Source organism: Botryllus schlosseri, chromosome 11, assembly GCF_051294905.1.
Source record: "Botryllus schlosseri isolate E-star chromosome 11, Bs_hap1, whole genome shotgun sequence".
Taxonomy (NCBI): domain Eukaryota; kingdom Metazoa; phylum Chordata; class Ascidiacea; order Stolidobranchia; family Styelidae; genus Botryllus; species Botryllus schlosseri.
The window spans coordinates 16,579,679-16,600,848 of NC_137246.1; the positions used below are offsets into that span (position 1 = coordinate 16,579,679).

A 21,170-nucleotide genomic window follows, 5' to 3' on the forward strand; every position below is an offset into this window, starting at 1 on the left:
AGCGGTCGCTGCAACGACTTGTTGCAAGACACGCTGGTATAGTGCTTGATTGGAGTCGACGCCACAGCTTACAGTTCCTGTTGTACGCACTAGTCACTGACTAATGACCGCTCTGAGTACACTTGCAATCCTGATCACACACGCAGATCCAAGGAGCTTTCTTTACTAGCACAGAACAGCCAAATAGTAGTAATTAGTGGTCAGAAACTTGTAGATTTACCAGGTTCAAATCATACTGCAACATATTAACGAATATAGAAAGAACAAAGTTAGATGTATCTAATTGTATGTGTACGACTCTGCGACTGACTCGCGAGCACGCGCGCTACGGTGCTACACTGGCATTCTCTCAAAGCACGTGGCTTGTGCTTCGCAGACTACTTTATCAATAAGAGATTAAGGTCGTGGGAAATGAGGGAAGATTACTGGCACCCTGCTGGGACGGATCTTACATTCCCCCCTTTAAGGACATTTTTGTGCAACACAAAATGTCTTAACAACTATTTTCGTAAACAATGTGGCTCCACGTCGGGGTATCGGACTTTTACAAACATTACATCGAACACAAAAGGAGAAGTAGACCCTAACAGGCAACAGGTAACAAACAAAAACAAATGCTAATCAGTAATCACATACAACATATAGCGATTATACAAAACAGACAGGGATAATATGAGACCAAATCACAAGGTATACTATCATCAATCACCCACAGTTTTATACTCGGACACTTCAATACTATTCGAAACAGCGGGAGCAGAGCACGGATGCAGGCTAGTTAAATGTAACTTTTCACATTTCACACAAACTACGCGTTTTGGACAATTTTTACCATGGTGCGTTCTAGTACATCTTTCCCCACATCCGTAACATAAAAACTTGTCACGCATAAACGATATTCGTTCAGGATACGGTAAATTCTCAAAATTCACACAATCTGGGATATGGTGGTCATTTTTTCCACAAAACATGCAATTATATTCGCCTGACATAACATTAGTTCCAAATGAAACACATGGCCTATCACGGCCATACTTTTGAGCAGATTCCGTGATATTACTATTCCGGTTTTCGTTCAACATTCTGAATTCCGGCATATTTTGAAGCTCTGACTGATCTCTTACAAATGACACGAAATACTCAAAGGGTGGGTAGCAATTTTGATCATTGGTCTCCACCTTGTATTGAAACACTTTAACGCGCCACTTCTCGACCAGTGACGGAGGTAGCTTCTTCACCACATACATATGACTTGACGAGTAATCAAGAATGCCTAACTCTGGCACAAACCTTCTGTTCACAAAAACTTGCTCCAAGAAATCAGAGAATTCTTGCAGCCCAAGTCTATCATTTTCCTTTATATGACGCCAACCTTTCAATTTATCTAGGAAGGCCAGCCCAACAACGACAGGGCTTCCATACCTACTTCGCAAGTCACTTATTGCTTTTTGATAGGATTCCTCAGAACCACGCAGAAAATAACATTTCACAACTTTCAGCGGGCCCGGACCAAGATGTTGTTTCAACAAATTCATCTTTTCATGAACACAATACACTCTATCTTCAACTAACGCTTTAAACGAATTTTCCCATTCCATATAATTAGTTTCATCGCCATCAAAAACCCAAACTTTTATATCAGGTATTCGCGTCAACTGTTTCATGTTGTATTGACGATCAATTGGTATATCGATAGATTGATTAACGGGCATCATTACAACCGTGTTTCGGCCGGTTTCTTCCGGTTCAACACGTGGGACATTGTTCATTTGCACGGGAGTTTTATAAATAACTGGGCCGTAGGATACGGGTTCACTAGATTTGACATTACATTGCCTTACTTCAGGGAACACATGTGGGTTGCTAATAACGAAGTTTTGTACCTTTTTTTCCGAATTCAATACGGGAACCTTACACCGTATATCTGAATAACTTTGTTCTTCACGTATGACATCTTCATCGTCATCAGAACCAAAGGGGTTTTCCTCCCTTTCAATTTGCTCACAAGCCTTGATCTCGGCTCGTTTTTCAGCAATTTGACTCTTCAGAGCCAATTGCGACAACTTTGCTTCATCTTCAACTAACTTTCTTTTCATTTCAGCTTCTTGCTCTGAAAATTCCAGTTTCGCTTCCAGAGCGGCTGCTTCCCTTATTCTCGTATGACGTAGCTCTTTGTTGCTGGCGAGGCTGGTGCGACTGTGTTGTGTATGGCGACTCGATCTCGAGCCGGCTCCAGATCTCGCTCGACTGCATACGGATCCATTTTCAGATGGAAGCATCATGAAATCTTTTACTTCTTGCCGGACTTTTTTAATATCTATTTCCACCAACCTCAGACTGTTGGTGAAATCTTTTGTTTCCGTATTTTCAGCGTGATTTGAAATAATTTCTTCCGTAATTTTGCGCAATTCGTCTCTGCAGCGAGAAACGCCTTTCATTGCTTCCCGTAATTCTTCTTTATTTGCGGATTGCGTCATAATATCCTCAACCGATTCGATGCGACTTTCAACTTCTCTTTTCGTTTCACGGAACTGACGTTCAAGTTCAACCAATCTCTGATCGAATCCATGGAAAGTGCCGTCACTACTGGTTGGAACATCAGAACCCACTGACTTGCTCTTCGCGGGGATCTGGTCCACAATTTCTTTCTTGACACTTCCACGTTCATCTTCAACATTCTCTGGACTTGGGGGAACTGGGCAGTCAGCACTCTCTGACGTTGCCACAGTTTTACTTTGTACGGCTGAGCAGTCAGCTATCCCTGACGTTGCTGCAGCTTCCATTATTTTCAACTTTTCCGACTTTCAACTTTATGACTGGTAAAGTTTCTGACTGTAGCGGTCGCTGCAACGACTTGTTGCAAGACACGCTGGTATAGTGCTTGATTGGAGTCGACGCCACAGCTTACAGTTCCTGTTGTACGCACTAGTCACTGACTAATGACCGCTCTGAGTACACTTGCAATCCTGATCACACACGCAGATCCAAGGAGCTTTCTTTACTAGCACAGAACAGCCAAATAGTAGTAATTAGTGGTCAGAAACTTGTAGATTTACCAGGTTCAAATCATACTGCAACATATTAACGAATATAGAAAGAACAAAGTTAGATGTATCTAATTGTATGTGTACGACTCTGCGACTGACTCGCGAGCACGCGCGCTACGGTGCTACACTGGCATTCTCTCAAAGCACGTGGCTTGTGCTTCGCAGACTACTTTATCAAGAGATTAAGGTCGTGGGAAATGAGGGAAGATTACTGGCACCCTGCTGGGACGGATCTTACAGAACATGTATTTCATGCCTTTAGTACAGACATTTTCAAAGGTGGTATGCTAAAACAGCTCTAAAACTAAATAAAAGTCTTAGTCCACTTTTCCAGATTAGGACACGCCATGGACGTGCTAGATTACGACCTGACAAGTAAATGCTAGATTGCGAAACATCAGTTTCAAACATTATGATGAGCCATATATACTGTGATGAATTATTTCATATGGGCGAAGGGCGATAATGTGGTGTGAACGGACCCACGCCAACCCGCTACCTAAATTATATTCACCGATACTTTCGTGAAATCATACCGGTCCCTCCGTATCCACTTCGCGCGAAGCGCGACGAAAATTCAGGGCTTTATTCGACTTTTATGAAACTTAAATGTTGATAAGCAGTTAAAACAGCCCTGAAATTTCTCAGGCTATCTTCCTGATTGGAAGATTGAACTACTTCTATTTGACAAACTTAAAATAGCGAAAAGTAAGTAAGTAGATTACAAAATATTACGAAGTAGAAGTAGACGTAGTGAAAATCAGACCTACTTGAGTAAGTACCAGAAGTAGAGGAAACTACTTGAGTACTTCGAAAAAGTATAAGTACTTCGTTATACTGACCACCTCTGCTCAACACACCTTGTTAAGCTCAACTTATATTCATCACAACCCCTGAAGACTATATGTCAATTTCCAACAACCTATTTGAAGCCAAGACCTGTTCCTTGGGTATATATTATTGAGAATAGCTACCCATTGCTCCCGCCGTTTACCCGTCCGATGCGGGACAGACAGACAGACAGACAGACAGACAGACAGACAGACAGACAGACAGACAGACAGACAGACAGACAGACAGACAGACAGACCGACAGACAGACAGACAGACAGACAGACAGACAGACAGACAGACAGACAGACAGACAGACAGACAGACAGACAGACAGACAGACAGACAGACAGACAGACAGACAGACAGACAGACAGACAGACAGACAGACAGACAGACAGACAGACAGACAGACAGACAGACAGACAGACAGACAGACAGACAGACAGACAGACAGACAGACAGACAGACAGACAGACAGACAGACAGACAGACAGACAGACAGACAGATAGACAGACAGACAGACAGACAGATAGATAGATAGATAGATAGATAGATAGATAGATAGATAGATAGATAGATAGATAGATAGATAGATAGATAGATAGATAGATAGATAGATAGATAGATAGATAGATTTACCGGTAGAGCTGATCGAGTGAGGTGTGTTGGAAAAGGTAGGATCCCTAAATTATAATTAAACATCTTCGGCGTACCCGTTGGTATAATGACTTCGTTACATGATGCTATTTCGTGACTTCTTATCATCTGCTATGTCAAAATAAGATATTGAAATCGTCCAAACGTACTAAACAAGTGGTTCTTAACCTTTTTTCCTCCAGCTCCCCCTTTCAAAAATTATTGTGCTCCGGCGCCCCCCACCTCATATTGTAAGGACAGTAATGCAGGGTTGTAACCAAGTCACATGGTATCGAGTCACGAGTCAATCTTACTTTTATGGTTTTGACTCGAGTCAAGTCGAGTCATTTTCAATTCATCACCGAGTCGAGTCCGAGTCCAAGTCACCGTTTAAAGGGTCAAGTCCGAGTCATAGTGTTATGACTCGAGTCCGAGTCCAAGTCACAGTAATGAAGTCATGTTCAACCCAGAGTTGGATCAATTGTAATTTGTAATTGTAATTGAATGTAATTAATTACATTTTTCAATGTAATTGTAATGTAATTGTAATTGAAGCATTTTTATTTTGTGTAATTGTAATTGTAATTGTAATTTGACAAAAATTTTGCTCAATTACAATTTCAATTACATTAAATTGCTATTGAGACCTGACAAGCACAACAAAACAATTGACTTATAATGCATTCTCTTTAAACGAACGACAAGGAATTTTGTGGATCCATTCGCGAAGGCCATTGACCGCGCCCTTGCGGGCGGAGTTTATTTTTATTTTTACCGCTATGCTGGCCTCGGCTGCCATTCCATACAATTTTTAAATTACTAACCAACCGATGGATTCGCAACACGTGGCTCACGATTGAATACGCCGAGAAGCGAACTGCTGAGCCGGCTAAAAGCACAGAATTGATAGTCCCATAGCTGGCGATCCAAGAGTCGAAATTTGATATGTATGGTCGTAATCGAAAGCTAGTCTCGCACTGATTCCGCAATAAAAGTATATTTCCAGGCAATGGTACCATCCGAAAATAGTCGTGAAAGTCTGGGAATCGGCATTGTTCTGAACAATCGCTATGGGCGTAACTGGTAATTGTTGTAGTCATGCTGCTGCAGCGCTCTCACTTTTCAGAACAGTCGGCCTTAAACGGCTATTTTGGAGCAGTTACATTGCCCTGCCGAGATTTTATTTTGTATTTTCGGAATTAGTACATCAATAGCTTACGATGAAGACCAGATGCATCAAATTTGGACGCATGGATCGCCAGCTCTAGGACTATAAAGTTTGCTGGTTTTAGCCGTTTTTTCAGTACGTTTGTCGGTACATTCATCCGTGACTCACATATTGCTCATCTATTCGTGGGTTGGCAATCTACAATACGATTTCAGATCACGATGATGCATCGTTATTTCGTCTGGCTAACTAACCAGACCACTGGATATTATATAACGTCTTATCTGACAAAGCACGGTTTTGTTTTTACTCCTCATCCTAATTCCTACGTCCCTCGATAAAAATAATATTGTTTCTTTAATTATATACTATATACGCAAATCCAACACATGCATATATTATAATACTTTTTCAACGACATACTGCACCCTATCCTCAATCCTAACCCATAGGAAATTAGGTAAATAACATTTTACATTTCCAATTACGTGAGCCATAATTACCTAGCATACAAAACACGCTTACATTATGTCACAGTGACATCTTACATAGCATACTATGTACGCACATCAACGCAATTATTACTACACAATCTGAACTAGACTTGAATTGTTGTTAAATACGACGCTACGGTTGTCAAGGACCACGGTTGAATTTATGACTATTCAATTAAATGTTCAACAGCAGCAATTGTAATTGTAATTGTAATGTAATTGATGCATGCAAGGAGTAATTGTAATTGTAATTGTAATGTAATTGATGCATGCAAGGAGTAATTGTAATTGTAATTGTAATTTGATATTTTTAGCATGGAGTAATTGTAATTGTAATGTAATTGAAACATTCATGAAAGTAATTGTAATTGTAATTGTAATTGAACTGAAATAATGTAATTGATCCAACTCTGGTTCAACCTATGTTTTCAATCCTGCTTGGGTGATATCAAATTACTTGCTTGCCAAACATAATTATTTTGACCTTATCAGAGTCTTGTCATATGTTTATTTAGGCAGATAATGGACAGTACCTGGCCTCAGTTACCGATGCTACAGATAGACAAGACAGGCAGCCAATATGATAACTTTTCTAATCTTAGAACTTTAAATCAAATATCTGTCTTGTCAGTCTGATACATCACAAATACAAGCATTCAGTTTTTATTACAAGCACATCGACGACAGCTGACAAATAGCTTATAGAGAACCATGGAATTCACGTTTACATAGAGGCATAGAGCCTACTATCTGATAGAGAACCAACGAATTCATGTCTAGATAGCAGCTGATGGAGAATCAGCAGTTGCATGTTTATGTAGAGGTCGTTTTTTCACATTATCGTGTGGTTGACTAAAAAAAGTCAACTTTCCTGCTCAGCTCGCGAAATAGCCGCCGGAGGGTTACTTCAGTGCTGATTTACTGTATCTTAGTAGAATTTGCGCTACATTTACCAAAAATTGTCAAAAAAAGGACAGAATCTCAAAAAAGAATGCTACTTTAAACTGTTAGATTGACTAAAAGAACTTAAATTTGGCTCAATTCCAACCAGTGAATGGCAATGCTACGAGAGAAAATTTTGGATTAATTACAAATAGGGACTTTCGAATTTTAACGGCTACTTCATGATATTGTTAGATTGTGTAAAAATATGATTCATAGCAAATTTGGCTCAATTCCAACTAGAAGAAGCGAACTTATAAGAGTGGAATATTTTGGATATGAAGAAATAGTCGGCTTACTACTAGTAGGCCTATGTAATTATATTATATGAAAGAATTTCTCACTAAAAATACTCCCATTTATTTTCCAATCCAAAATTTTCTCCTCTCGTATCATTGATTCTACTTTTTAAAATTAAGCCAGATTCATTGTTCTTTTTATGCAACATAACAATTTTATCAAGTAGCCATCCAGTAGAATAAAAGAGAAGTTATTTCTGAACGGCCCTATTGTACAAACAACACACAACATTAGCTATTCATTATTACTCACGTGCACAGTGCACAATGCACATACCTAACAGAACGCCAAATGGACGGAGGGTATTGTGTGTTTTCACAGACAGCAGATGAAATCAATGATTTACATTTCAAAAATACTAAAGGGGAAAGGAAATCCTCAGCTATGTCAAAGCGGCATGGCGTTAGGATAGGCTACATCCACATCTACTGAATACACGTTCCACTGGTGCACTAGATTCACGAATTTACAAGCATTTTTGAACCACACTGAAGAGCATTGGATACTCATTCTTTCTAGTCGCCTAAAATGCAAATAATCATCGCCTTCAAATCTACAGATGAGCTTATCTGTATCTTCCCAGTACTTGACCATCTGAGTCATTTCATTGGCTCTAATTGAACTTTGCTTCGATTGTTTGCTTGTATAATTGAAAAGTCTTGAGTACTTTGATAGCGGAGGATCTATTACCTCTTCATCACTGGATGATTTTGTACAATGCATTGCTAGTATATGTACATGTACAATTGTCTGTTGTTTTTTGGCGGCATATCTGATATCAGACGAATGCAACGAAAGCAGTGGTGGCAAATAGCGATGTCGGCAAAATTGGTCAGATGCGTTGATCTAGCCATTACGATTCGCAAATTTCTTCATCTTCAAGTCATAAAGAATAAGCCGAGGCAATGACTTGAGATGAGTCATGCGTAATGACTCGAGTACAAGTTGAGTCAATCCAAATATTGACTCGAGTCGAATCGAGTCATTTTCCCATTTCAAGAAAATGACTCGAGTCAAGTCGAGTCATAAAAAAATCGTGACTCGAGTCTGACTCGAGTCATTATACAACCCTGCAGTAATGAAAACAATGGGTAAGAGGGAGGGCCGGTTCCATACTATTACCGAGAATGCTATTACCGAGATGGACTTTACTAAGAATGCCATTACCGAGAATGGACATTACCGAGAATTGACATTACCAAGAACGAACATTACCGAGAACGGACATTACCGAGAATGGCCAATGCCAAAAATCTAGTTTAATGTAACGAACGTTGTCGAGAATTTTATACCTGAGAATCGATACCGAATGTGGCAACGTCGTAATTGCACACACACGCCCGCCATATGCATAACATGCCTGCATTGCGTATATTGCATTCTCGGTAATGTCCATTCTCGGTGGTGTCCATTCTCGGTATTGTCCATTCTCGGTATTGTCCTTCTCGGTAATAGCATTCTTGGTAATAGCATTCTCGGTATTGGCCGGACACCGGGAGGGCCGTAACAGCACTTCGTCAGGCCCCTAAAAAACGATTGTCTTGCGCACCCATAGCGTGATAAACCAAACTTCTGAAGGCTTCGCCCCCAAGAACCCCGTCACGTAATTTCGATGGTCAGCAAAGTTTGTGTGGCCTGGTCGCCCTAGGCGCCAAAATTTTCTGTAATGCATGAAAGAATAGGTGGTAATTGCATATGTATGTCGCTATAAACTTTTTATCCTCTCAGCCCACGTAATCAGATTTACTAATAGCGCTAAGGGAGCTGTTGTATTGGAAAATGAAGGCCGCGTAATTAATAATTGAACATATTCGGGCGTGCCCGTTGGTACAATTAATTCGATACATGTTGTTATTTTGCTACCCCTTATCCGCTATATAGTAAAAAGATGTTGAAACGCATAAACGTATTAAACTAAATTAAGCACACGATTCAAAATTGGTATTTCTTCACTGGTACATAATTTTCTCTGATGGATCTTATTTGTCCTGTGGGGTGCAGATTGCGACGACATGATAATTCGGCACGAGCGATTCAAGCACCTATGGAAAATTAGACTTTATTCATCGAAGTTTCTGTCAACATACGGGCAATCCTCTTTGGCTAAGATTTTCTCGCTGACGATGTTTTTGACACACTTTCTCGGAGTCCCATATCTACCGGAACTTCATATGTCTTCGTACATCGTGGCGTGGTAATTGCCGACGCCGGAATGACTATTTCTATTTTGTATAATTATGCGTATCCTTCCGTGGGGGAGTCGTCAAACCATTATGTGTAATTTATGTTCAATCACCATAATAATTTAGTGCACCCTTCGAGCTCACCGATTGGGGGTTTGGGTTGCAGCAATATCGGTCCTGGTAAGAGGTCAAAGTCCCGTCGATATTTTCGGAACTTTGGTATTGGAAATATTTCGCGCTTTAATCGCGCTCGAGGACCACTCGACTATAATAAACCATATAATGATTGTGTGTGGTATATTCAGGGCCAAATCAAGGTTGTTATAACAACAATCTGGCACGGTCTCATACCCTGGGGTTCGAAACATCGAATTCACATCTGCGATTGGCAATACGGGGAAATTAATGATATTGGATTTTGTCTTAGTGCTTTGTGTACCTACAAGTAAGTCAATTGAGAATGGGATGCATATATCTGCTCACATTGAATTTAGTACTGTACCCAGCATAGTTAATAATTTTAACATGAATGTAGGCTATTCCAAACAAAGCAACTCATGTAGATTATAACGTTCATGTGAGGTTGTGATCCACAACACTAGATAGTAGGCTATCATTCTTTTATGATACGATGAAGAAATATTCAGACGATTTAATATTGTAGCTCTCAAATACAAGTTTATTTAGTTATTCATTTCGTGCACAAAGCTTCAAAACTTATTTTATGTACAAGGGGGCTCTCACTCTTAAAAGAGGTAGGCTATACAGTGCCTCCATCTTCGATTTTCACACGCTGTTCGCTGCGAGATACAATACCTAATTCGAAACATTTTGTTGAAAATAACCCTAGCAAGCGTGACGGCAGTGTTTTAACGGGAAATTGACGATTTCAAAGTACACGCAATTCGTTTTACATGAATTATAATAAACCCACTACATTAATGAAAACATATGTAGCAAACATCGCCGCGTAGCGCGACCAAAAATTTCCGAATTTGACGTGTTCTGTGGAATGTTAATTTGCTCTGAATACTCATTAAGGATATGTCATACGACCGCATCATCTAATGCGAATCCATTTTTCTTCAGCGACCCCACATCGCCCCCCTGAGCCAAGCGCCCCCCCATATTGCCCCCTGAGCGTTACCGCCCCCTGAGCGTTATCGCCCCCTTCAAAATCGCCAGCGCCCCTTGGGGGGCGCTGGTGGCAAGGTTAAGAACCACTGTACTAAACTAAAAGACGTACACGATTTCATATTGGTATTTCTTTGGGGGCAAATAACATTCCCTCGGGATGGCATTTGTCTTGAGGGTCGCAAATCGCCAGGACAGGAACATTCGGCGCCAGCCATTTAGGCGCCTATGGACAATTAAATATATATGTATATCTATCGAAGTTTTCGGTCAGCACAAGGGCAGTCCTTTTCGGCCAAGGTCTTCTCGCTGCTGATCGTTCTGGCACACTACTCAGAGTCGCATGTTGCATATGGCTAGGTTCGTCGTGGCGCGGTAATGGCCGGCGCCGAAGTGCCCATTTCTATAAATCATGCGTATTTTTTGGGGGGGGAAGAGTATACCCATTTGGTAGCCTATATACTACCCAATAATCAAGATATTTGACAACATTAAATCGCACGCAGTGCGAAAGAAAATTTGAAAAAGTTGCATTTCCAAAAATGCTCTATGATTTATGTTGATTCACGAAATAATTTTGGGTCCTCTTCGAGCTCGTCTCCCCCTCCCCAATTGGGGGATTTGGAGTGCGGCAGTTACGGTCCTGCAAATACTATCATATGCATCCCATGATGCGGACGGATGCTTATTCTGTCGAACGTTAATGCTTGCTGGGATGTATCAATATGAATCACTCTCTCTGGACTAGGGGTGTCAAACATACGGGCCGCATCCGGTCCGCCAGGCGATTTCATCACGCCCGCTAAGCAATTCTGAGTAGATTGAAAAATCCCCGTAATATCAAATACATTTCTAACAAATATTTAGATATTATAGTTTAAGAAATACTTTTCCCACAAGGCAGCAGCAAATATCAAGATAATAGGCCACATTATAAACATCCGACAGAGGTGTTACGGTTTCACTATAGTCACCATTAGGAATAAATTGGTGAAACTGACATCCAATTCCCAAAACTCAAAAAAGTACACAATGAGTTCGGATAAAGGAGCCACAAAGCGAAAAAGTCAAAGTGAAACTATTATATGCTGGCCACATGGAGAATATAATAGTTACAAAAAAGTATAATTCAAATATATTTGGTCACACTGCTGTATCAATTCTGACTAATAAGGTCCCAGACAGAGAAATCCGAATCACGATTAATGACAATGTGCGAAATTCAAACGTCCGCGTTTACAATTAAATCTCTTGTATTCCTCACAACGCATATACGCAGAGTTAACGCCATATTACAAGTTTACGACTAAAACAAAGGGAGCATATTCCGCCGAGAGTCAGTTTTTTAGCGTTTGAATTCAAACGACTAACCTTCGATTTGTTGCCAGAACTCCGTTGTTTGCGAATAAAGGTGTTGCTGGAATATAACCCCATGATCCGCAATGTAATGATAATATATTATTATGTATACCGCATTGATACTAAAGTATTGAAGCGAAAAAAAAGGGCGTGCATTTTGAGGTAATATATTGAAACCATTTGACTGGTCCGACCCGCGAGTGAATTGAAGGTTTGAATCCGGCCCGCGACGCAAGTTGAGTTTGACACCCCTGCTCTACACCTTCCGCAGGACCGCATAGCTAAATTTGCAGCTTTCGACAGTCCATCCCATGAGAACGAATTAGCCTACGACCGTTTTCACAGCTAGGATACTTACATACTTGAACATATTTTAAAGTCAGTAAATTCTACTTGAAGTTGCTTTAAAAAGTACAACTTCTACTCGTGCTTGAGTAGAATATTCTGTGGTGCCACTTCTACTTGAGTAGCTTATTCGACTCTTTTGATCACCTCTGTTGAAGTTGGACTACTCGCTGTTGACATTGTCAAGTAAACTAGTTTACATAGGGGTTTCGTCGGCACTTTCTTCAGTTAAATTCTCATCCACTGAATTTCCCATGTACCTGTATTGTAGGGTTACCATATTTTGGAAATCTGAAAAGAGGACACTTTTTCAGAATTTTCAGACTTGCAAAACCGGAGGAGAATTCTCAAAAAACGGTAAATTTTTCCCACTTTGCGGTCGGTTGACTAAAAAAAAAGGTCAACTTTCTTGCACAGCGCCCCAAAAAAACGTGTTTTACTCCACATTGTCAGGGGGTTCACAAAACAAATCAGTCCAATTTTGCAGTAAATACGACCTAAATTCTCAAAAAGGAGGACAAATCTCAAAAAAAGAAGACAAAAGGGCGTCCTCCGAGGACACTTTCAAAAAAGAGGACAAATCCTCTTAAAAGAGGACGTATGGTAACCCTAGTGTATTGACATCAATAAATTCTACTTTTAGTACGTTTTGAATATCGCTACGTCTACGTGTAATGTCGAAATTTACAGCACTACTCCTACTCAAGTAATAACAATGGCAAATGGATATATCTATATAGCATCGGCGGGTAGCTGTGAAGATTTCGCTCATAGCAATGCCACTATAGAAAAAAAGACATCATATCTGCCAAAATACAAAGCTGTCGTGAGGTCACTTCTAATCCAACGACTTGAAAAAGTAATGCAAGTAGAGAATACATACTTCGGCAGAGCATGCCAAACTAGAAGTGTCTCGTCACTGACCAGGAGCATCTACACAAAACTAATAGTGCAATGACAAACCGTCGGGTATTTCTCCTGTCCTACCGCTGTCATGCACGCTGATGTCAAATAGCGCTTCTCAACCTTCATCACTCTCGGTCTGAAATCTCAAGCTGTTACCGTTACCATACCAATTACCGTTGATATATTGCGTTTTGAACGGACAAAAATGTTAATAATTCAACGAGCGAAAACGAAGGCTATCAAGCAAACACACACCTTGGCCTACATGTCTTTATAAAATAACGGTAACAGCTTGGGGTTTCAGATCGATAGCCATGAGCAAGGTTGAGAAGCGCCATCTGACTTCAGTAGTCAATATGCGTCAAGCTGTTAACATATTTTATAAAGAAACGTAGGCCAAAATGGGTGTCTGTTTGCTTAAGAGCCTTCGTATTTATTCGTTGACATGTTGCGGCGTTTTGAACTGTCAAAAATGTTAATCATTCAACGTACGACTACAATGATAAAAATAATAATATTAAGTTCAAATCGCGCATCTGAAATGATCGGCGGAACCGCCGCACACGTAAGTTCATCATACTGAAAACAGAAAATACAACATATCGGAAAAAATACCACAATAACACATGCTTATAGATGGAATTCATTATTGCACTGATTTTAGTAAAAAGCATGTTCCATGGTATATTCTTGTAAAAAGATTACAGTAACTTGCTACACCAGCCAAACAGGATGGAACATGCAGTTATGTCGTGGGGAACATGCACCCAATGACAATGCAAATAAAAATAACTGGCATATTGAAATTTCTCGCTTCCAAAAAGCCGCTTGTCGTAGAAACCATTGTTGTCCTTGAATCGTCATCAACTGGAAAGCATATGGTGGGTGAAAAGAACGTTACTTCATCGGAAATTTGAAATGTTACGGGTTAGTGACTGTCCATAGGCATCCAACAGTATCATCGCAACGCCGTTTGTCCACCCAAAGCCTTCTTGCACTTCATATTCACCACCACTTCCGGGTAATCCATCGTCTCGTAACACGTTATACTGGAAGTTGTTAAAAAATATCAGGTCTTCACTGGAGTCAGGAGAGGCTGAACTACCCCATGGGAGATACATACTTTTTCAAACATCGCGTTGCCATACAAGGGGTTCGAGTATCCTCGCCAACCATTGTTTACCCATTTTTGCGATTGCCGGAAAGCCTCATCTTTCAATTCGGTGGCGTCACTCAGCATCATACCTTCAATCGTCATATGCTGCAAAATAAATGGTTTCATTCTTTGGTCATAACATTCAATTAATGGTGTTTTATAGACTGAATCAGCCTTGGACTGACTGCGGTCAATAGTTGACTCAATTTGATGTAAAAGAAATATGGAATGACTTCAGACTAGGAATTAAAATTTCAAGCTATCAAAGTTTCCACTTCGCATACTCCTAATCTCGGAGTATGCTCTTAGTGGTTGTGAAGTAAAATGTGTTTGTAAAGCATTTCTAAATGTGCAATTGCACATTTGTAAATCACAAACTAGATCCACTAACACCGGAAGACTATTGACATTATGACGAAGGTCTGCGCAATTCATTGCACGATATACGAGGTAAAGACTACATTAAAAAATTGAACGAAACCTCATGTGAAAGATTTGAAGACAAACGAAACATACTTACTGCAATGGGTGGCCAAGCGTTTGGAAAGTCCCATTGTTCTCCAGAATTATTGAGGGAAGTCGGCAAACCTCCAGGAAAATCTAGTACTCCTACGCCCTACCAAAACCAAATCATCACAATTTAAACAAAACGAACACAGAAGAAGGGTGATACCTCATATGATTGCGTTTTCAAATAGTCGTACATTTTCTTTTCTCTTTCATCAACGTTCAAATTTGCTGGGTACGCTTTAGTCCACAATAGGTTCACATTCGACAAGAAGAATTGTCTGCAAAAAAAACAGGATCACTGCAAAGTCGAAAACAAGTGTGTTCAAATTTTTTAATTGATACAAGAACGGAGCATGAGATATGCTAGAGCAGCGGTTCTTAATCTTTACTTATATTCACGCTGTACTGTTTGGTCGAGCCGCAACAGTGAGCTACCAATTGCTTAATTACAAATGAGCGTACAAATAACGGACATAGAATTTTCATTTCAGAATGATGGAGTCACGATTTCGAACACCAACCACTGCCACAACTGCAACCACTGCATGCGACAGTCACAATTTGAGTACTAATCGGGTCCAATTGCCTTCCACAATGAGCCCCTGAGACTAGCTCATGGAACCTGTAGTGGTCCATGGAACACCGGTTAAGCAGCACTGCGTTAGAGTATCAACCACCGTTACTAATTCATTTCCTACCACTGGACGGTTGGACCTCTGCGAAATAGTTCTAGTGTATTAACTACGTCTAAAAGAACTAAGATATTAACATTCTTAGCTACAAAACAACAAACGTTCAAAAAGTGCAAAGAGAGAAAGATCTATCTCTTAAAAAATCTTGGTTAATGACAATCTTGCCGGTCTATAATGACAGACGCTTGGCCATATCAACTGTTTCATGTGAGTAATATGGGTATGCTACTACAAACCAGGGTTGTAATGACTCGACTCGAGTCACGATTCTCGGATGACTCGACTCGAGTCATTTTTATCAAAATACGGAAATGACTCGTCTCGACTCGAGTCAATCTGTGTATTGACTCGACTTCTGTGTATTGACTCGACTTGGACTCGAGTCATTGCGCATGACTCGAAGCAAGTCATTGACTCGAGATTCAGACGGCCAAGACCGACATTTCATTGTAATTTCGAAGCCAACACACTATTGCGATTTCATTTGTTGGTACTGGTGCTTGAAAATGGGAACAGAAACTGCTAAAAGTGACGAAAATTGATATATTATAAATGCGAACCATTAAATATCACCATACGGAGTTTTAAAAAGTGGGTTTTGGATGACTTTAACTGGAAACTGAGCAGTCAACACAATGACTTGGACTCGGACTCGAGTCATAATACCATGACTCGGACTCAATCCTCTGTTCGCTGACTTGGACTCGGACTTGACTCGGTGGGAATTGAAAATGACTCGACTTGACTCGAGTCAAAAATATAAAAGTGAGATTGACTTGTGACTCGGAGCCTTGTGACTTGGTTACAACCCTGCTACAAACCTATTTTGTAATTCGTGCGATATTGCATAATCGTAGTAAGTTCCGTCCTCTTCATGCCACAAAAACTTTTCAATTGCGTCCACGCGTTGGTTGTATTTCTCACGGTAGGTGTCCGCCTTTTCGTTATATCCTAGAATTTTGCACCATCCAAGTTAGTGTTGCAAAATTTAATTTCACAATCGAATCAATAAGCGCCTGCCTACAGAATTATCAAAAATTGGAGCAAGTGATGAAGAGGCGTGTGTGTTACAGCAATGGGTACATGCAAAGTGAGTATGTCAACACTCGAATCTTAATGTATCCACACACGAAACTGCTCAAGGTGAACATACTCGAGGACGCCCTCATATCCGACGGAATATGGTTTCATATTTTGGACCAATCCACCATGATTTGAGCGTTTAATTTGACAATAATTCACGTCTATTTTGTGGTAATTGGACGACTAGGTGTCTCCATAATTAATGCAGAACGACTAACAGCTTGGCGAAGATGAAACCATATTCATTGACGAATTTACTTACAATTCATAAGTAAGGAGTTGACAACGTGAAAATCATTATGTTAGTATCCTGACCGATCACGATGATCTAGTATCCTAATTTGTTATTCGCAACAACTGATTGTGTCCAAGTCCAGATAATACAGATATGATATAGTGAAATGATGCAGCACTTACCTAAGTTGGTGTTGAAGTCTGCCAGCGTTTTTTCGACTGCCGCCAAAATGCTATTCAGATCCACAGGCACAAGATCTCGTGTCCTGAGAGAAAGAAGTAATTCTGAATCTTCCGACTGACACGGACCTGAAAAAAAATCCATTAGGGCATAAACAAATGAAGAAATTTCAAGTCAATTTGATCTTACATATTCCAAGATCTGCTCATACCCCACCAGGAAAGGCAATTCTTGTGGACATTGTCAGCTTACACCAGAATACAGTAACAAGACAGAAATTGCACACGTAGAAGTTGGTAAAATGTTTGTAACGTTGGTTTGAAAGAAATTACGGAAATCCAATGCTTGAGCACAAGTCAGTTTATATTACCATAATCGGTTCCAGTTCACATGCTACTGTGAACAATGCTCATTACCGAACATCATACATCGTTAAAAAATAACTCATTGGACGGCTGATGCGCACTGTACCAACATATACCGACAACTGTACCGATCAATGTCAAATGGGGCAATAAACTCACCCATCCACCTCGACGAGAAGTCCCAGCCGGATTCGCAAGCTGACGTTACATGAGTCATCAATTCCAGTTGAGCGGCTGTTTCGGTGCAGACAACAATTGTGAGATTTTTTGCGTTAGTGCGAAAAACAATCGTGTTGACTGTTACCTCGGTCTAAATTGTGTTCGTGGACAAGCTCGTAGTCCTCTCGATAAGATTCGGGACGCGGCTGATTAACATCTGAAGCGTACCGGCTCAGTGAGTAGGAATTGCCGTCGGAGTCTAGGAGATTTACGGTGCGGTTACGTTCCCAGAAGGAATGTTCCATTTCAAGAGTCGGTAAGGCTTCTTCAAGAAATTCAGCATCACCTGTAAATATACCTCATGACAACACCGGTACAAGCCGAAACAAGCCAAGAATAACGATACCCGAATGATTTACGTAATCTCGGACCATTAATGTCAAGAAAGGAGGTTGACTACGACGTGTATAATAGAGACGTCCGCCGTTAGGCACAAATCCGAATGTCTTCACCATTTCTAGAAAGTTTCTGATCGTGCCTTTGGCCGTCTCGTACATTTCGCTCAAAAGAAGCCCGCGAATGATCCAGTAATTATCCCTGAAAGGATACTAATTCAGTCAGTTGGTAAAAAAACATGACTTACTCCGAAATGCAAATCAATATCAGTCTGGTAAAAGGTTTGAAAGTACACATCCCTATTAGGAACACAATACCAACACAGTTTCTGTTGCGTTCAATTGACACATCTTGCAAGAGTTGAGAGCAGGAGTTTGAAATAAGGTAGGCCTACTGTTGTAGGTAGGAATGACCAACCAATTATAATTTAAACAGCAATTCGGTACCGGATTAAACGGATCATTGAATGTGCATTTTAAACTGAGAATAGTCCAGCAACTGCTTTGTCGAGCTCTGCTGAAACTATTGAACTAGGTGCCAGTAAGATCTACCCTGTGATTGTCAAGCAATACTCACCAATAATAAAACTCCCGGAACCGGCCCCCTGGAACAACTACAGGATTCGGCGAGTAGATAATACTGTATCGGTTTGTGTTTACTTTCACGTCATCCTTGATCTTCCTCCCCAAATCTTTCCATCTAACGTTCAAATCATTAGCCCAAGACCTGAAAGTTGGGTCTTTGATCCGGCTTAGAAATTCAGGTCTGAAATGCAATAACAACGCGCTTTACTCTGGTTCTTGACAACAAACTAACCTGACCTACGTTTCCTTCCAATCACTTGGCGTCCAATGTTCAAATTCTGAATCCGGCTCAGTGAAATACTCGTCAACAAAACCCCGAACTTGCTCATTCGATGGGTTGTTATCAGTTTCGTTGAGAAGAGAATTAAAATCGGCAACGACTTTTCCTAAATTATTTTTGAAATGTATTTTGGGAATGCAACACGTCAACTTTAATTTTCCGCTTAGAACGCGGTATTGTGTCCAGGTCCACTACAGATATTGATTCAAAGCATTTTGACCATGGAGTAGTCTATTGCTGAACATTACAATATCCAACTATGAAATACAATTCATTAGCACCCAGCACGCATAAATAAGTCTTTAATTAAAGGTTTTCAATCTACTGTAGGCCTAAATTACAGATTTGACTTGAATGTAAATCTAATCTCATGAAGAGAAATTTAAAACTGGCTTGTTGTAATATATGTTGCCCAACAAACAATTGAAATGTTTCTACCAAGATATTATAATTACAAGGTATAAGGAATAATAAGGCAGTAATTCAAACGTGCATCAGGTTCATGTTCCAAAGAGCACTCTCGATGTATATTAAATTTACTAATCAAATAATCACTCCTTGAAACGTTTATTGCTATAATATTCATTTAGTTGTTTGCTCATCGCCATTGACTTGAGCCTAATGCATGTGCATATATTGACATTCAACTTTTACTTCCGAACGCATGACTCGCATCGGCACGAAGACTTTGTCATATCGGGTTAAGCAGTCAATACCAATTATATTTGAATCACTTTATTTCATATTGATATATTATTGCTGTAATCTGCAATTGACTGTTGATGAATAGGCCTAACTTAGATTTTAAGAAGACCATTTAAGATACATAACAAATCTTGCGATAATAAATAGGCCTATATATGGTAACAAGTGAGAAGAGGTCAGAAATCCACGTACCTTCATCGTAATTCATGTGCATGTCTACAAAGGACTTTGAATCATTGTAAATATAGGCGAATTGCGCAGCATGCAGCAATGGTCCGTAACAATATATTCCGCTAGAAAGAAAGTCAGTGAAGAGAATGTTTGATGGTATGTGGTGTAAGCCTAACTATTGAGTGGTGATCTAGCACAAAACATCTCAATGTGTCACTGGTAGACTTATTGTAAGCATTTTTAAAGCAGGTCTCTATATTATTTATTAGTGCAGACCGAAAATGTCAGATGAAAAGTACATCACCTTCAATCGAATTCATAAAGTCATACAGAAAAAAATGAACCTCAATGAACTGAGAAATACCAAACAAAAAACAACAAATGTATACCTTTCACATGGGAAATACTCTTGTGTATTTCCTGAGCGGAGAATAGCTGTTCCCAGCACTAGACAATGTAAGAAGTGGTACGCAGGCTGTCCGTGCATTCCAGTTGTCCACATGACCGTGTACGATAACAGAAATATCTGTTTCCAAAACAAAACGGTAGAATCAGTTGGTTTACTTGGTAACCGCAATATTTTATAATCTTCAACACAGTTACACTACTCAGTCGACTGAAAAGAATTGCTTGATCTGACGGACTGATATCAAAATTGAATTATGTGTACTTAAGCATGTCACTGTATGCGCTTTATGCATTTAGTCCTCTTTGACAAATATTTGTACGGTATATTTACGGGTACTTACTGTGAGTAAGAGGAAGAATACGGCAAATCCAATTGCCGATCTCATTTTGAGTCTTCGCCGATACTGATGTTGACATTCCTGCTGATGAGACGGTGGCAATAGTCTTTCGTCAGACGGAGACTCCATGTCGTTACGCTCATAGTAGGACATGATGCAGTGATTGCACTATTTGTTATCTATGTAACTCATAAGCTCTCATTTTCCTTTCGCCATTCCCGTGTATCTGGGCTGGACTGGGCTGTCCCGTACGTTCACGTTTCCCTCACAATGGTGTGCACAGTTGGCAGCCGATTGGATGCTTGACAATGCCAAGTCGACATCAGCTCGAACAACAACAACAAATTCACACGGCACCAAAGAAAACAAAATGAGGTCCGGATCCAGATCCATCGTGCTTTGAGTCCGCCGGAGTCGAACGCAGTATATATTACCATAGTCTTTATAAGTCTTATAAAGGCTATGATATTACCATAGCCTTTACATATCATAGTGGCAATATTATATAGCAATATTACAGATCTTCTTGGAGGTACAGAACTTCAATATACAATTAAAT

At 40.1% G+C, this 21,170-nt stretch overlaps 1 protein-coding gene and 2 long non-coding RNA genes across 3 annotated transcripts in view; 2 read left to right on the top strand and 1 right to left on the bottom strand.

Moving 5' to 3' along the window:
• The window catches only part of LOC145449982 (uncharacterized), a 337,566-nt gene that overhangs the window by 227,842 nt on the left and 88,554 nt on the right, over positions 1-21,170 (top strand). The window lies entirely within an intron of this gene.
• The window catches only part of LOC145451021 (uncharacterized), an 89,306-nt gene continuing 73,682 nt past the window's right edge, over positions 5,547-21,170 (top strand). Inside the window, exon 1 of the long non-coding RNA XR_013918673.1 lies at positions 5,547-6,593. This is a non-coding gene — a long non-coding RNA (uncharacterized LOC145451021). The remainder of the gene's footprint in view (positions 6,594-21,170) is intronic.
• LOC145451195 (trehalase-like) lies at positions 13,845-20,903 on the bottom strand. Its single transcript, XM_080329686.1, has 15 exons — positions 20,615-20,903; positions 20,255-20,391; positions 19,887-19,987; positions 18,951-19,095; positions 18,702-18,890; positions 18,136-18,326; positions 17,875-18,075; positions 17,730-17,804; positions 17,208-17,333; positions 16,529-16,658; positions 15,179-15,293; positions 15,026-15,121; positions 14,473-14,610; positions 14,275-14,398; positions 13,845-14,216 (listed from the first exon to the last, which is right to left on the bottom strand). Exons 1-15 carry the CDS (start codon positions 20,762-20,764, stop codon positions 14,095-14,097), a joined length of 2,040 nt encoding a protein of 679 aa, XP_080185812.1. The 5' UTR covers positions 20,765-20,903; the 3' UTR covers positions 13,845-14,094.

Coding starts and splice junctions, on each gene's coding strand:
- LOC145451195 (XM_080329686.1), bottom strand. CDS start 20,764: ATGTCCTACTATGAGCGTAACGACATGGAGTCTCCGTCTGACGAAAGA. Junction 15,294..16,528: donor TCGCACGAATTACAAAATAG/GTTTGTAGCAGG, acceptor TTTTTTTTGCAG/ACAATTCTTCTTGTCGAATG. Junction 14,399..14,472: donor GCAACGCGATGTTTGAAAAA/GTATGTATCTCC, acceptor AACAACTTCCAG/TATAACGTGTTACGAGACGA.